At 39.2% G+C, this 17,439-nt stretch overlaps 1 protein-coding gene across 3 annotated transcripts in view; it reads left to right on the forward strand.

The window, feature by feature from the left end:
• The window catches only part of LOC149211001 (uncharacterized), a 543,418-nt gene that overhangs the window by 242,874 nt on the left and 283,105 nt on the right, over positions 1 to 17,439 (forward strand). For all 3 annotated transcript variants that reach the window (XM_089396847.1, XM_089396848.1, XM_089396849.1), the window contains 2 exons: positions 7,682 to 7,768; positions 8,088 to 8,189. In XM_089396847.1, coding sequence (XP_089252973.1) covers positions 7,682 to 7,768; positions 8,088 to 8,189 — 189 coding nt within the window. The remainder of the gene's footprint in view (positions 1 to 7,681; positions 7,769 to 8,087; positions 8,190 to 17,439) is intronic.

Consider the following 17,439-nt stretch of genomic DNA (forward strand, 5'->3'; position numbering starts at 1 on the left):
CCAGTATTTTTGACGTGGTTAAAACCCTCAGAGTGCAAGGAGGGAAACAGTCCACGGCCTGTCCCAACGTGGGTACAGACAATTTATTAATCAAAGAATGAAAATTTACATAAGCTTCTCTCATGCACGGATTACCCGAACAATGACCCTCCATGCGCTTTAAATAGAACTCATGGACCAATCGGGTGTCAAGCCACGGATCAAGTGTCGGTAATACCGAGGTGAGAGTGAATCGTCGGATCACTACATATCGTGACCGTCGGATTGTAAGTTACAAAATGTACAACGGTAAAGAAACACACTTTACCTAACTCTAACCTAACTCTATACTAGACCAAGTTGAACTTAACTATATCCTATGTGTCGGAATATCCTAACATCCCCCCTTAAGAACAACTTGGGATAGGATTGAAGGATTTACAAATATGACACAATAGGAGAAGGAAGGAGGCACTAGAGCCTATCCCCCCTTAGTGACAACTTCCTGAACTCCAAGCATATATCGAAGTTTAGTGAACTTCGCCTCTGTGAGGGCCTTTGTGAAGATGTCTGCAACCTGATCATCCGTTGGACAATATTGCACTTCAAGAACATGGTCATGAATGAGCTTTCTGATGAAGTGCATGTGTAGTTCAATGTGTTTGCTGCGCTGATGCTGGGCTGGATCTTTGCATAGCTGAATGGCACTTTGATTATCACACCAAAGTGTGGTTGGATGCTGTTGCTCAAAGCCAAATTCTGATAGGATCTGACGAAGCCACAAGGCTTCCTTACTAGCTTCCACGGCACCACGATACTCTGCTTTTGCTGACGAAAGAGAAATGGCAGCCTGTTTCTTACAAGCCCATGTAATAGGTCCTGAACCAAGAGTGAAGACATAACCGGCAGTAGACTTCCGATCATCAAGGTCACCAGCCCAATCAGAATCAGTGAAACCAACTAACAGAGGAGCTGCTTTGGCACTGTAATGAATCCCAAACTGTACTGTACCTCGAACATAACGAAGTATTCTTTTAGCTGCTTTCCAATGACTTTCACGGGGGTTTCTGCATAAAACGAGCAACAAGGCCAACAGCAAAGGAAAGATCAGGACGAGTATGGGTTAAATACAAGAGTTTTCCGACAAGTTGACGGTATAAGGTAGCTTCAACTTCAGGAGAAGTACAAGAGACTGAAAGTTTGACTCCAGACTGAAAGGGAGAAGGGGCTGGCTTACAGTCTTCCATGTGAAAATGACGAAGAATATCACAAGCATACTTGGACTGGGAAAGGAAAATACCTTCTTGGATTGCAAGACTTGAAGACCGAGAAAATAGTGTAAGTGTCCTAAGTCTGTCATTTCAAATTTCTTTTTAAGGCTGGACTTCACATGGTTTATAAGGTTGGGATCACTACCAGTAAGAATAAGATCATCAACATAAAGAACAAGGATGATAAGAGAGTTGCCCACTTTCTTGGTGTAGACAGTATTGTCAGAATGACACCTAGAAAAGCCAGATTCTAAAAGAAAGCTATCCATTTTGGCATACCAAGCCCGAGGAGCTTGCTTGAGGCCATAAAGGGATTTCTTAAGTCGACAAACGAGGCTGGAGTCTGTTTGTATGAAGCCAATGGGTTGTTCCATATAGATTTCTTCCTGCAAGTCCCCATGCAAGAAGGCAGATTTAACATCCATTTGATGGACTTCCCATTTTAAAGAGGCAGCAAGGGAAAGAACAAGGCGGATAGAGTTCATTTTGGCAACTGGAGAGAAGGTTTCAGTGTAGTCAATGCCTTCAACCTGTGAAAAGCCCTTAGCAACTAGACGAGCTTTATGTTTATCAACTTTCCCATCTGGTCCATACTTGGTTTGTAAACCCATTTGCATCTAACAAGTTTGCGTCCCTTTGGTAGAGGAACAAGATCCCATGTATCATTTGTCATCAATGAATGATATTCTTCATTCATAGCTGCTTCCCAATGTGGATGGCCTGAAGCTTCTGCAAAAGTGTCAGGATCATGATTTACTGGAGCTTGAGCCAGTAAAGAAGAGGCTCTTTCAAACTGAGAACGTGTACGTCGCTGATCTGTAGGATCACCGGCAAGATCACCTGCTGCATCCCGAGTAGCACGGACCCATCTTGGAAGTTGAGGATCCTGAGAAGGTGGGGGAGGATTATCATCCTCGCTTTCATCATCAGAAGAAGAAATGTTTTCAAAGATAGAAGAGATAGGAAGAGGTGGCACATCCGCCGGACTAGGCTCGCAGGCCGATTTATTTTCATCAAATTTTACATCTCTTCTAATGATAACATTTTTGGACTTAAATGGAATAAGTCTATAACCTTTTACATCTTCAGAATATCCAACAAAAGTACATTTCTCACTCTTAGGTTCTAAAGCTTTATGCTTTTCATCTGGAATATGGGCCCATGCTTCACTTCCAAACACACGAAAGTGACTTACATCTGGTTTAATGGAACTCCAAGCTTCTTCTGGAGTGATATTCTCTAGAACCTTAGTAGGAGTGCGATTGATTATATAATTTGCACAATTAATTGCTTCGGCCCAAAAACTAAGACTGAGTCCTTTAGATTGCAGCATACAATTAGCCATTTCCTTTAAGGTGCGATTTTTCCTTTCAGCTACACCATTTTGTTGTGGAGTGTATGGAACAGTATGTTGCATTTGAATTCCATTTTCGGTGCAAAAGTTGATGAATGCGTTTTTAACATATTCTCCACCATTATCAGTTCTTAGCTTAAGAATTTGATGTCCAGATTGTTTTTCAACAAATGCTTTGAAGGCCAAAAAAGTGCTAAATACTTCGCTCTTGAGTTTTAAGAAGTATACCCAAGTGCGTCTAGAGAAATCATCAATGAAAGTTAAGAAGTACTTGCAGCCAGAGAATGAAGCAACAGGAAGAGGACCACATAAATCACTGTGCACAAGCTGTAAAGGGGCTGAGGCGTGCCAAGAGGCACGTTTGTCAAAACTGTCCCGATGATGTTTTCCGAGTACACATCCGGAACAAACACCATCTTTGCAAGATACCATAGGAAGACCTGTCACCATATTTTCTTTACATAGATGCTGAAGGGAGCGATAGTTTAAGTGACCAAACCGCTCATGCCAAAGTTTGCTCACTTCATCATTATGAGCAACAAATACTGAGGGAAGATGGGATGACCCAAAGTTGTGAAACTTATACAACCTTTTGGAATCATCAGCAAGACCAGTAGCTAGAATCTGTTTAGGATCTTTTAGATCCTTGATTACAACATCATGAGGTGAAAATTCAACAATTTTACCTTCACCTGAATGAGTTATCTGATAGACAGATAGAAGGTTGCAGGATAAGTTTGGAACACATAATACATCATTGAACTGACCATTGTCTAGATGAACAGTTCCAGTCCCTACAACATTAAGAGATCTATCATCACCAACATATATATTTTTGGTGTTACAATCATTTAAAGAAGAAAACATGGCTTGGTTTTTGGCCATGTGACAAGAGGCTCCAGAATCAATGAGCCACTCATGAGAATGAGAAGAAGAAGAAGATACATTTAATGCATAACCAGACTGAGATGATTGACGATGACATGCAGAAAGTGCCGTTCCGGAAGTTGAAGTTGAAGTAGGCTCCAGATGGATGTTATGTTTCTTCATTGCGGCTTCCAAGGCTTCCATCTTCTTAAAGCATTTAGATTCTAAGTGGCCATCTCGATTACAAAAGTTACAATGTCTGTCAGTCTCTTCCATTTGTTTTTATTGGTCTTATCATTTTGCTGAAATGATCTTTCATCTTGAGGCTGAGTTGGTTTAGGACCATTCCTTTGAGGATAAGACTTCTTAGGATTCTTTGAATTTGGTTGCTGCTGGGCGGCTAACGCTTTCGAGGAAGAGTTTCCAAGATTAAGAAGACCAAGGTGTAAGAGTTTTTCTTGTTCTCTTATTAAGGAATCACAAAAGGAGTCAAAGGAAGGGGGTTTGTAGTCTTTGCCTTGACAAATGAAAGCTTCCCTTGTAGAATGGAAAGTGGAAACAAATACAGAGTAGGCTGGTCCCAACTTAGTAAGGATGGAATAAATAAGGTTACCATCTTCTTTCTTAACTTTAACACCTTCCAAGAGATATCTAAGGGTCTTGAATTTGGACAAGAAATCTTCAATGCAAGAAAAATTATTAGGATCCAAAGTAAGCAACTCATTCTCAAGTTGATGGGCTCTAATTTCATTTTTAATCCCAAAAACTTTAGCAAGTTTTTCTAATGCTTCATGAGGAGTTTCAATTTCTGCAATGTGGAATCTAAGATCAGGAGAAACAGACATTCCTATCAAACCACGTGCTTGATCTTGTCTATTTTCCCATTTTTCGGCCTTGTCTTCATCTTTGGGTTTCTTCTCTTGGTCTGTGGCTATTCTGAAGAGACCTTTACTTCTAAGTAAATCTCCCATGTAGGCTACCCATTGGAAGTAGTTAGTGCTGTCAAGAATGACTTGGCATGGACTTTCCATTTTTTGAAAAAAAACTGAAGCTGAAGATGCTGAAAGTAAGTGGTCCAATGGATAGATCTCGAAAAAATAGGCGGTTTTAAAAAAAACGGCTCTGAAAAAGGCTTCCGGATGAAGAAGTTATGGCTTTTTGAAAAAAAATTGTTGACGTTGCCGGCAAAGTGCGCGAATGTGCGGGAATGAAAAAATCCGCCCCCACAAAATGGAGACTTGAACCCAAGACCTCTACTCTCTAAAAAAGTCTTTGAACCAATTGATCTATACAAAATATTTGAGAGAGAGAGAGAGAGAGAGAGAGAGAGAGAGAGAGGGGGGGGGGCCTCGATTTGCGTGCTTGCCTTGGGAAGGCTCTTTTCCCCTACAAAACACAAAACACAAAACCCAACACGAATATGCAAAGAAAAACGAACCTTACGGCTCAAAGTTAGCTTTAGCCAAAAAACTAGAATTTTTAAAAAAATCTCAAAGTTAGCTTTTAACCGAAAAACTAAATATTTTTCTCAATGTTTCTGATTTTCCAAGATCACACTAAGGTGCAGGGAAAAGAGCATACGCATGAGAAAAATCCTTTCTTTCTGTTTCTGATTTGCCCAGATCGCACAGAGTCGCAGGGCAAAGAGCATACGCAGAAATGAAAGGTATAGATCCGGGAAAAAAAAGGCTAAATAAACCGAAACCGAAATAAGCAGAGAGAAAATGACAGTAAACTGCAAAAAAAACACTGTATACCTCCCGATCTGAAAAATGACGCAGCTAGGGCTACCGGAAACCTTTTCGCGTGAAACGAAAGGGGTTCCTCACTGAAACAGATGCTCCGAACGCAACAGAGCAGTCCTCTCGGCCCGAAAGCAGTCAGAAACAGCAGATCTAGGAAACGACAGCCGCATGCAGTTCTACCGGCTTCAGATTTGGATCACCAACGGACGCGGCCCTCAAATAGCTCTGATACCATGTAGGAATTTACAAGGTAAGTTCCTCAGAAAGAATACCAAAAGGACACCGCTCACAACCAGATCTCAAATCAATACACCAGTATTTTTGACGTGGTTAAAACCCTCAGAGTGCAAGGAGGGAAACAGTCCACGGCCTGTCCCAACGTGGGTACAGACAATTTATTAATCAAAGAATGAAAATTTACATAAGCTTCTCTCATGCACGGATTACCCGAACAATGACCCTCCATGCGCTTTAAATAGAACTCATGGACCAATCGGGTGTCAAGCCACGGATCAAGTGTCGGTAATACCGAGGTGAGAGTGAACCGTCGGATCACTACATATCGTGACCGTCGGATTGTAAGTTACAAAATGTACAACGGTAAAGAAACACACTTTACCTAACTCTAACCTAACTCTATACTAGACCAAGTTGAACTTAACTATATCCTATGTGTCGGAATATCCTAACACTAACCATAGGCTCAATTTACTATATTCTTTGTAGCTGGCCACTCCGACCTAGACCATGAAGCCATGAGATGAAATTTTTAACTAAATATTTAATGGAGTCATGAAGGCCACTCTCATTCATCAATTCAAAGTCAGCAAGTTCCCCTTAAACCCCAAAGTGTCAATAGTGTGCATGTCTATGGGTGTCTTTTTTCAGCTGTCTTGCACAGAACAAAGTGCGTGCCTTCACTACCCACCAGTTCCTTGGTGACCTTCCCTATCTTAGTGCTCAATGCCCTATATCCAACAAGCATCTAGAACACCACTCAATAGCTTAGGATTGGTAGACTTGCCATTAAATTTCTCAGGCCAGAATCGGATCTATCTGATCCCTCACTACATTCCCATTTGTATAGACTGGAGAGCCTCCTCTGTTCTCCTATGGTGGTTGGTCAAATGACCAATGATTGCTTGTCCCCCAATTGGCAGACCTGATATTGTGTCAGGTCTGCCAATTTATGGCTAGTTCAGAAGCTTCTAGTCAGATCCCAGAAATCTCTCAATGTACTTTGCCCATACCTTGGATGGAACAGTTGGGTACAGATCCCACCTAACTTCATAACTATGGGAGTTGTGGCTCTACTACCAACTCCTTCCCCATTAGTTATTTCTTGGGTAAAATTGACAAATTTAGATATTCAAAATATTTGGCTGAACCAAATAGCTTAATGACAGGGAATATATCTGTGGTTAGGTTTGCTACCATGTCTCCCCTTTATGGCTTTCCTCTATCATGGCTTCTCATGGTCTCTATCATGCCTCCACCTCTTCATCAGTTAGTTGGCATTTTACATTCAAAATACAATTAAAATTGTTCTGGGTCTTTTAACTGGTTCACATTTACATGCCCACACAGGCCATTAACCTGATTGATTACAATGTCAGTGGGGGATTAAAGGATGGGGTGTTACATGAATCTTTTTCTTGTCCTGTTATTGTGTTTTCTACAAAGGTGCTTTTCCTGCCGAATTTCTTGGATGTAGTTTTGGCATTATTTTTTCTGGAGAGGTTGTTTCCTCATGAATTTCTGCGAGGGCTTATATTATTAAAAAATCCTTTTTAAGGGGAGATATTTCTGGAATATTGGAAGAGTGACTGGTATTTAGCTTCAAATTTCTGTGTGATTTCAACAACCTCTGTCATATTTTTCGGGTATGAAACTACTGGAGATTGATTAAGAGGAAACTTTATGCCTCGCAAAAATTGATGAACACATGTATCTGATTTCCAATTTAGAGTAATGAGAATAAATTGTTACCCTTATGGTTGAACTTTTGCACTTTCCTAGTATTGATTTTTAGTGTCTTGAGAATTGGGATAGTTGCTTTCATGCCCTATCAGAAACTGTGACTGCACACTTGCATTATTAATCTAGTCCTTCTAAAAAACTCTAATGATTTTATTCGATTCACCATCTCCAAGGATTTATTGTATTAGAAAACAATCATGATCTACAATCAACCTACCCTGATTGCTGTTCTCTAGCGTTGTGTCTACAATTTTATTTCAATGCAATTTTTTCACGGATATCTAGAAAGTGATTAGATTCCTTTTTTATGGAAGGTGTTTAAGTCGGCAATGTCTTTTGTGTTTTAGTGAATTTTTGCTGGAGTCAAGCATGTGATGTATGGGAATATCTAAGGCTTTTAAATAATGTTGCTAGGTTTATTTTAATCACTTGTTTTATTGACCTGTCATTTCATTTTATTTTTTATTTTTGTTTTGTTGATGCAGGCTTTTACACGAGCATTTGCAGAGTGTAACACAAATTCGACAATGAAGCTCTCATGCCTCTCTTCAATTGAAAACATGCTTTTTCATGTAAATTACATATTCTATGAAACCTGTAGTGGATACCTTCATATGGATCTATTTTTATGGTTGATTTTCTAAGTAATGCTCTTATCATTGGATATCAAACTCATAATTGCCAAAATTGATAAGGGATGTTCTTTTATCCCATTTATTCTATCGGAATTTGTTTGGAAAAATCATTTTTGTTTTCAACTGATGTTGTTTACTACCAATCTCATTATACTTGAGAGTGTCATATTATAATTTCTCTTCATGCTTGTTCATAATCCCCTTTGCATCTAATTTTTATAATCAAGGAGAGAATACACATTATTTTTGTATACAGGATGTACGAGATAGTCTTCTTCTAGTATTTCAAAGGGAATGGGTCAATTTGCTTCCGAAGCTGTTATGGGAGTTGAGGCATGACAACCCCAATGCATCCAAGGTGTGGGTTATAGCATCCTTGCATTTTGTATAATCAGTTTTGGTTAAAATAACGATATTCTTTTTGAATTGTCAATGCCAATAATTATTTTTGGGAGAGAGTTTAGTGATTCATATTGTCTTTAAGAGTGATAGATTCAAGTCATGATAGTTAATTCCACACTTTTGCTTAGCCAGGTTGGTTGATGGTATCAGTTGCTATCAATTCTAGTACCATTATGTATACCAAGGAATAAAATTGTTTGATGTCATCTCAAATGTAAGAAAGTAGATTCCACTTGTGGCTTATCAATGTGCTTTGAGTTTTAGATTTTAAATTTTTCTTGGGGGTTGGTTTCATCTTTGTTGCATAGGAGTGCTCTTGTCCCTCTTGCTTCCACTGTGGAAGCACAGTCCGAATAGGAGTGCTACATTAGTGATTTAGGGAGCATGCTCCTTCTTATTGCTGAAAGCTGTCCTTTGGAAAACGTCCTGAGGAAGGCTGAGTGGCCACTCAGGAAAAACATTCCCATCACTAGTACTCCTCTCATTTTGGAGTAAGTATCTGCTAACCAGAGGGGGAATTCCTATGAGAAACTTAGAACTTAAGATTTATATTTCAAGTGTATCACTGATTCTAATTCAGTGGGTAATGAAGAGAGCGAAGGAAAAAATATTAACGTAATTTATTATTTAATCATACAAATTAGAATCTTGACAAACAATGATGTGGTATAAAAAGAGATGCTGCTCCATAATTCATAATAGGGAAACATCTTCACAAATTAGAAGAACTTGTGTTTCTTTAAATAGGCTTGGTGGAGCATAATTCTTTTACAAATCAAGGTCACTCCAAGGAATTGGAAGGGATGTAGACAAAAGTCACAAATCAAAATGTTGTTAACTGACTATCTATAAATCTGCTACTCTAGACTTGGATGTTGGGACAAGAGCAATAAGAGATAGGTGCAAATTCACCTACAAAGGAAACATGCATGACGTCGCCCATTGTAAGCATCCTCTTCCATTTAATTTTTTGTCAAAGTTTGATAAATTTTCTAATAAATTCTTTAATCTTCAGCCTCAACTGAAATGAAAGCAACAACTTCGTAGAATTCTAGAAAAGCATTCTTCTCCAGCTCCCACTGGAAGGATGCTCCAACCCCCTGGTTGCTTCAGTAGTCAACTGAATGGATGCCCCAACATCCTAGACCCACCTACCACCCTAAAGTGTTCATAGGCTCCAACCTGTAGGCGACTTCATGCACCTGCCTAGCACCTCCCTGCCCCCCTATAATGACTGAAATGAGACAAGAGTGTGGATTCCCATACCAGGGACAACGATCCACGATACAAAATTATTTACAATGATTTTGACCGAACACCCATTCACACTATGACATGCAACCCAACCATGACATCATCCCAACAGAGACTCCTATGCCTCCCAATAATGCCTTTTCGACTCTAGGCAGATTGCCTCTTTTACAATAATGACTCTTCCAATGATGTCAATTTTACAAATGACTCTTTTACAACTTTACAATGATGACTCTTGGTCTTGACACTTCTTCACAATAGACAGATGGCTGTCATGTCTTCAAAGGATGTCCCTCTGCAATGCTTCCTTTGATTTGATACTTCTGCTCTTGAATTTTTGCTTGAAGTTGTACTTGAATCTTCTTCTACTTGCATGCAAAATTTGCCCAACAAAACCAATCCCAAAATAAAACAAAATACCCTTCAACTTACCTCTGCCTGCAAAACACATGTAAGTGCATAATAATGAATAAATACAAATTAAAATTACAGTGTGTACCTGAAGTGTGCTTGTCACTTTTGTTGTTGACTTGTTGCAACAGTAGACAAAGACTCTCACTCTTGATATAGGCCTGGACTCCAATGTTGCACTAATGGTTATCGGGATTAATTTGGCGCGAGGAAAAAATCGGAAAAAATCGTAATAATCAGGAAAAAATTGGTAATAATCGGGAAAAAATCGTTTGGTATAAAAATATTCATTTTTTTTCAATTTTTTTAATATCTAAACCATCTACAACATAAAATAAATACATTGACACATAAATATGATAAAAGAACTAACATATAAGATGTTTAATATCATTTCTAGTGCCACATCACACATAACAGTGAATCATGTCTTGAATAGTAAGTCCTGACTCATGACTCCCAACTCAACCTCAAAATATCAACAAAAAATATAATAATGTATCTCATATCATGAGTCATAATGTCATATACAATGAAATGAACCAAATAACAAAAGTCTAATACTACTGATTTCCTTTGCTGCTCTAGATGTAGATGTCAGTGGAGTTGGCAGTAGACTCTGCTGTGCTCTAGACGCTGAAGAACTAGGAGCTACAGAAGGTAGACCACGTCCTCTACTTGTGATAGGGGTAGCTTGGGTCACCTCCTCCTCCTCATATATATATATATATATATATATATATATATATATATATATATATATAGATATTTATTTTTATTTTTATTTTTTTCCACGATTTTTTCATAAAAATTGGCAAAAAAAAGACCTTGATTTTATCTTCTTTTTGAAAAGATCGCGATAATTGCAATTTTTTGGTGATTAGTGCAACACTGCTGGACTCTATGCAAGACTATATCCAAAACTAAGCTAAAGATATATACAACAAAAACTGATGATAGACCCTAGACTTGTGATGGAACAAGTTCTAAGTACAACAACAAAGACCATTCTATCAACTATGACAAGACAAGTAACAGGAACTTACAACATCATATAGATTTAGCAGACTTGGTGTAGCATCAAGAATATGTAGCATCAAATGTGTAGTATCAAGAATAGGACATCCAAAATGTGATATCAAAGCTAACTGTGACATATAGAGACATAGAGATATAATTGAGACGGAGGTAACCACATACCAAGCTTTCAGTTTGGTAGCTAGCCCTACCAAACCAGAGAGGGCTCTCTCTATGATAACAACCAACGAATTGACTGGAAAAGGAATAGATTTTAGGTTAGGTATGCTAGTCTCAGGTAGATCTTGAAAGTTTTAGGGTTTTGATGTTGTATAAGGGAGAAAAACCAGCTAACTAGGTCAAAGGATCAAAGGGTTACAACAACAAAGATATGGAGGAGCAAGGTAGCAATAATTCTGTGATGTGTAGTGTAGTGTTTGGAAGATGCAAAAGGGTCTTAATGAGCATGAACACATGAATTCATTAAACAGGAAACACATAATGATATTCCCATAAAAATAGAGTTTTATGCAAAGAATTCTGTTTATAAACTTTAAGGAAAACCACTAAAGAACTAATGAATGGAAAGAGAAGATGAATATCTTTCATATAAAGTTATAACAGAGAAAAAACAACATCACAAACTTACTACATATGTATTCGTGGATAATAGCTGCAAATTGTATCCTTTGATTTCCAGAAAATGTCCAAGTACAAGCTACAATAGTTCTCTCCTCTGATGTCCAACTTGTTCTATGCCTGAGAAAATGATACATAAAGACCAAAACATCTTCCTGCTTTGAGGGGTCGAATCCATGATTCTAGTAACTGCTCCATGAGGTGTTCCAACCAAAACCCTAAAGACTAGGGAGGTTAAAACAACTCCTCCAATTAACTTTGACTCCAACCACTCTCATAAATGAGGCTAAATTTACATCAAAACAACTTTAACAAGACTAATTACCCACTATTACATCATATTTACATTAGGATTAATCAATTACATCATAGAAATCCGAATCCAATTGACCAAACTAGAGAAAAACTGCCACAGACAAAAACACAACGAATTTCTGAGAAAACACAATGAAGCTGAGGAAAACACAGCGAAAGTGGCAAAATTAGTCTTTGAAGGCCTTCCTAAAGTCCAAACCTTGACCTTGATAGATCATTGGAAAGCTGAGGATATCTGCTATAAAATGGACTCTTCAGGAGCTCAAAAAGGTTACTCCTAGCCCATCAAAATTGCATTCTCCCACAGGTACTCTGGAAAACGCAGCGTAGCCTCCATCAGGGTGGTAGAAAGGTGGTTTTATGATGATTTTTTGACTTTTTTACTTGTTAAACTTTGTCAAAAGTATGTTCCCCTCGGGGAAAAAATGATGTATGGACCATGAGGAATCTAGAAATGCAAACCAAACTTCATTTGGAGCTCCCCAACTAAAGCACAATGTGGGGCACGTTGCGTTTTCTCCTCCATGACTGTGCTAAAATATGCAAAAATTCTCAAAAAAGTAAATTTCCTCCACAACTCTTCAAAATTGGTATGTGAGGTCAGAAAAGTGGTATGCTATGCTATGAGGGAGGCATCAACAAGCAAATCTAACATTTCCTTCCCGTTTTGCTTGATTAGGGTTTCATTGAGCTTCTCCTTCAATTGCTTGATGTTAATCTTAGCATTTCTTGTGTAATAATGGGCAACCATGTGTTTCTGCAATCTTTTGTCTCTGTTAGCCCTCTTGAGAAGCTTCTCCAGGTGACAATTTACCTTGTCAAGCCAAAATTCCCTATCTTCATTGATTTCTGCTTCAATTAGGTCAACAGTAGTCATCTGCTCTCTTTGTTGTTGAAGTTCTCTTTTGAGGAATCTGGTCCTTGGCCTTTTCCTTGTTACTTGCTCTTGATTTTCCTCTGAAACTTCTGAATCCATCACTGCCTTTCCCTTGATATCCTCTTTACCAACATCAACACCATGCTTTTCCAAAAGTAGTTGCTTTACCTTCAAGTGTTGATTTTCCTGCTCTAGAAATGAAATCATGAAGTTTTCCTTTGATAAATTTTCCTTGAGCCTTTCTATCTTAGCATCTTTCTCCTTTACAACCTGCTCCATTTTTTTATGCTCCTTACTAGCCTCCAAGTCAACCATGTCAGTGTCAAGATGACAAGTTTCCTCATGCTGTGATTGTAATCCCTGTTTTGCTGACGCTGCTGATGTGAGCTTGGCCCCTTCCACATGATGTGGAGTAAACACAAGCCTCTTTCCCTTCTGATAAGTCTGAGTTACTTCAGGCCTAGGTATCTTCTCAATTGCAGGTCTCTTTGAAGAACTGCCTTTCACATGCTTGGGTGGGGCTGATGATGTACTTGGGCTTGTAGATTGACTAGTAGAAGACAATAGAACGTTTGATTGAATGAAAGTTTCCCAAGTGATATTATTTTGAGTCAGCTGATGCAGTACAATAATCTTGATGAGGGCATGGTGGAAAAGGCTCTTTTCATGGTCACTCTGCCTATGCTGCACCTTTTCTGCCATCTTAGCCAGACTTTTGTAGAGGTAATAGGCTAGGTTTAGTGGCTTTACTCCTGTGAAATGCATGAGTAATCTGACATGGTATTTGTACAACCTTGAGAATCTTCCTTCACATGTAAAGTATTTCATTATGACCTTCATCAATGGAGCAAATTTGTCAAGGAGCTGTGCAAAAGGAAAAACTTTCTTAATGGTTTGTCTGTAGTGGCCTTTGATGAAGGGTTGATAGTTTTGCAGGCCCAAATCTAAGTTCTTAAACCATTTTTCTCCATTATTAGGTATCCCTGTGGCTGCTGCTATGATCTTAGTTGAAATAGTGAATGTGACACCTGCAATAATAACCTTATCCCTCCTCAAATGAGTGGCAAACAAACTAGTCAATTTATCATGGTATTTGACCCTTTCAACCAACTCACAAAACCCTAAACATTCTGCATTCTCAAAGCACTGCTTGGACAATGGGGAAGACATTAGCTCCTTAGTGTTTAGGGGTTCATACCTCAAGATTTGACCTCCTTTGTTATAAGTGTTGTTCTCCTCCTCTATTTGACTGTTTTGCAAGTGAAACCCTAGCTCGGAAAACAGGGGATTGGAAAGATGTGATGGGATGGAGGGTTTAGGGAAGGGGAAGAGGGGTAGGAAAATTTAGGGAGGTGGGCAGGGGTGTTAGGGACCCCTAGGAAGTGGAATGAGGGAAAATGAGCAGAGGGTATGGTCTAGTTAATTAAAATACAAGGGACTAATGAAACAGAGAAAAACGTAGCGAAGGGAGCAAAATAGGTTTTGCAACATGAAATCAAATGAAACAAGGCTATGGAGAGATGAAGAGTGTTCAACTTACTTGCAGGAGGCTGATAGATACTTGCATTTGCTGAAGAAACCTTTCAGAACCAGTATTAGGGCTTGAAACAAGAAAATACAGCGAAATTACAACAAAACGCAGCGAAAATGAGTAAAAACAACGAATGGTTAGAAAACACAACGAAATGCAGGGAAAATGCAGCGAAAACGCAACGAAATGGTTCTGATGACCCCTGGGAGTGTTTTTGCCTCCGAAATTGCTGAGAAACTATCTTGTGATGGATGAGAGCTTCTTTGGAAATGAACATAAGGGTGAGAGGTGGAATGAAGTGGTCTTTATAGGCTATAAAACTCAACTTTATAATGATAGGGTGGCCCACCATAATTTTCATTTTGCTTTTGATAAAACTATGTAACTTGGAAGTTTTACATGCAACTCTGAAACATAACTTATTACATCATTTTGAAGTGAATTACACTTAGAAACAAAACATATGTAGATATGATCATATTTCAAATGTAAACACTAATCATACATACCTTGCTTTAGGAGACTTACCGTTGACTATTGATGTGTGGTCCTTACTGCAGAGATCCTTGATTGCGTGATTTTTCTTGCCTTCTAGGAGTTTGATATTGAATCTGTTGTATCTATGTAATTTCTGATCTCCAGGGTCTAAAATTTTGTCTTGTGGTAGCCCTCTGAGTCCTCTTTCCAACCCCACAGGTCTGATCAAGATTTGGTTCTTCAAGAAAGAGTTATGCCTAGTCTGCCACGATGACCTGATTGTACAGTGGTTCAGTGGAGTGAACTTGTACGAAGTGCCACACGTCACTGTTGCGACCTTCGGCTCTGAAAACACTAAACAAACTACAGTCCGTCCTCTTTCTATGGCTATTTACGAAATTTGAATCCGATGCTTACTCTTAGAGAGAAAGTTATGCGGATTTTCCCAATGCCACCTATTTGACATGGAATTCAAGAGCCTACAAAAACCCTAATTTCCTTGGATCATATCTCCGAAAATATAGTGAACTAAGATCTGAAATTCGGTCACAAGGTTCATCGAGATTTCAGCTCAAATTAGTTTTAATTTCAACTTCTAAAGTTTCGTAGAAAAAAAAATTATAGCGAAAATACCACCATGACCTGTTTGAAGCCACAAAATTCCTACTGGAGGAGGATCTGAGGGTCATTATTTATATGAATGTCTTGAGTTGAGAGGGTCCTCAACAAGTGAATGTTGGAGGGATTTTAGGAACAATTTTTATTATTATTAATTATTGACTATTCAATGACCACAACCAATTATGAGTGCCATTCCACAACCCCATAGGGCTTTAGCCCACTAACTGGGGTTATTAACTTCAAATGCAAATAAATCTCAAATCGTGAAGAACTGGGAGCCGTACCATATATCAACAGAAACATCTCGACAAATAGAATCCATTGAGAAGATCCTTGACGCAAAATAATATGAGTTGTCAAGTCAAAATGCCCTTTCAAGATTGGGTAGCCCTTGGTGCTACTTGGGTTGACATCAATTATAACCACTAATCAAGAGACACACCCACATATACCCAATATCCCAAGGAAAATCAATTCTTAAAGAGAAGGAAATCGATTTCAAAGGGAGAGTTGCAGGGTGGAGGAAGAGGAGGGCATCAACAGCAGTCAGTCACTGAGGAGGAGGTGACATGGGGGTATTACAGTGCAGAGTGAAGACGCAGTGCAGGAGACGCGGTCCTCACGCAGGCTAATGCAGAGGGACGCAGAACCATGCAGAGTTACACATAAGTGACTCAGAAGTGGGAGAAGGGTCTCCAGGGTGTCAGAAAATTTCCAGAAGAGGGATGAACCTTGCCTCGTGTGTTTTCTCTCAGTTTCTCTGTAAAATCATTCCTTGTTAAGCGATTGTTGCTGAAGATTAATAAAACCCTTATCTGCTGCACCGGTTTTCCCACATTGGATTTTTGCGGGGACAATTGTCCAAAAACAACTATGTTGATGTGATTGGTTCTTGTGCTTGTATATCACTGTTATTTTCTCTATCTAATTATGTGATAACTGCAGTAGAATTTATTTTAACGTTTGCTGAAGGGATTTCATAAATAACTTATTGTGAGAAATAAGTAGGTGAAGTAAATCAGTTACTGCAGTAGAATTTTGGGTTAGAAATTTTCACACATGTCACCCCAATCATGTGGCTGCTACAGTCCTCCAACATTCATCACCCAAACTGGTCTGTCACTGAGTTTCACTGTGGAATCTGCCCACTAGTAAGGGCTGCTAACTGACATGTTGACCCTTCCTACTTGGCTTCCATAGGCTGCTCATAAACCCCTGATCCAAACTAGCATCAAAATCAACTCAACATATCAAAACATACCTCTGCATTCATCTTGGACTGAGGGTTTTACTGCTGTAATTTCTGTGTTCTGGTTAGGGCATGACTGTGAGCCACGACAGCCCTACAACCCACCTTCACAGTCCCTTTTTCTGCTGCGGCTAGGGTCCTTCAAGTCCTTCTCTTCCACCCTGCTGTTCAGGGCTAATAACCAGCCCCAAAATACCCTTAATTGACTTCTGTTTAGGCCTGCGGCCTATTACTTCAGGTCTCTAGGGCTGCAACCTTATAAACAGGGACAAAACTCCCTCTTAACCACACCAAAATACCTCAAATTTTCTCCAGGGAATGCAACATCCTTCTGCTCCTCTTTAGGACCTGTAAACAATACCCAAACACATGAAATCTGCCCAGCATATTACACAGACCCTGCGGCTGTCCTTCTATAGCAACTTGGCCTTCAAACAGACTTCAATCACCTTTGTTTTGTCCTCTCCTAGAGCTCGGCTACCACAGGGATATATCTCTATGATTTGATGCACAATGGATGAGGAAATGTCCTCCACTCCACCTCTATATATACACATAAAGAGGGCTCCACGAATTTGTTGAAGAGACATGTCTCTTGGACCAAGCCTACATGACTTGACTGTCCATAATTAATTGTCAACTTCAAAAATTCATATCTCAAGTTCTAGAGCTCCGATTTGGGTGATTTTCGAAGCGTTGGAATCGGCACGCCAAGCTCTATCACCTCAAATTTTCTGATTCTCAGACTTCAATCATCTTTGTTTTGTCCTGTCCTAGAGCTCGGCTGCCACAGGGATATATCTCTATGATTTGAT

Source organism: Pinus tabuliformis, chromosome 1_2, assembly GCF_031772625.1.
Source record: "Pinus tabuliformis cultivar Carrire ecotype Pingquan chromosome 1_2, CPIR1, whole genome shotgun sequence".
Taxonomy (NCBI): Eukaryota; Viridiplantae; Streptophyta; class Pinopsida; order Pinales; family Pinaceae; genus Pinus; species Pinus tabuliformis.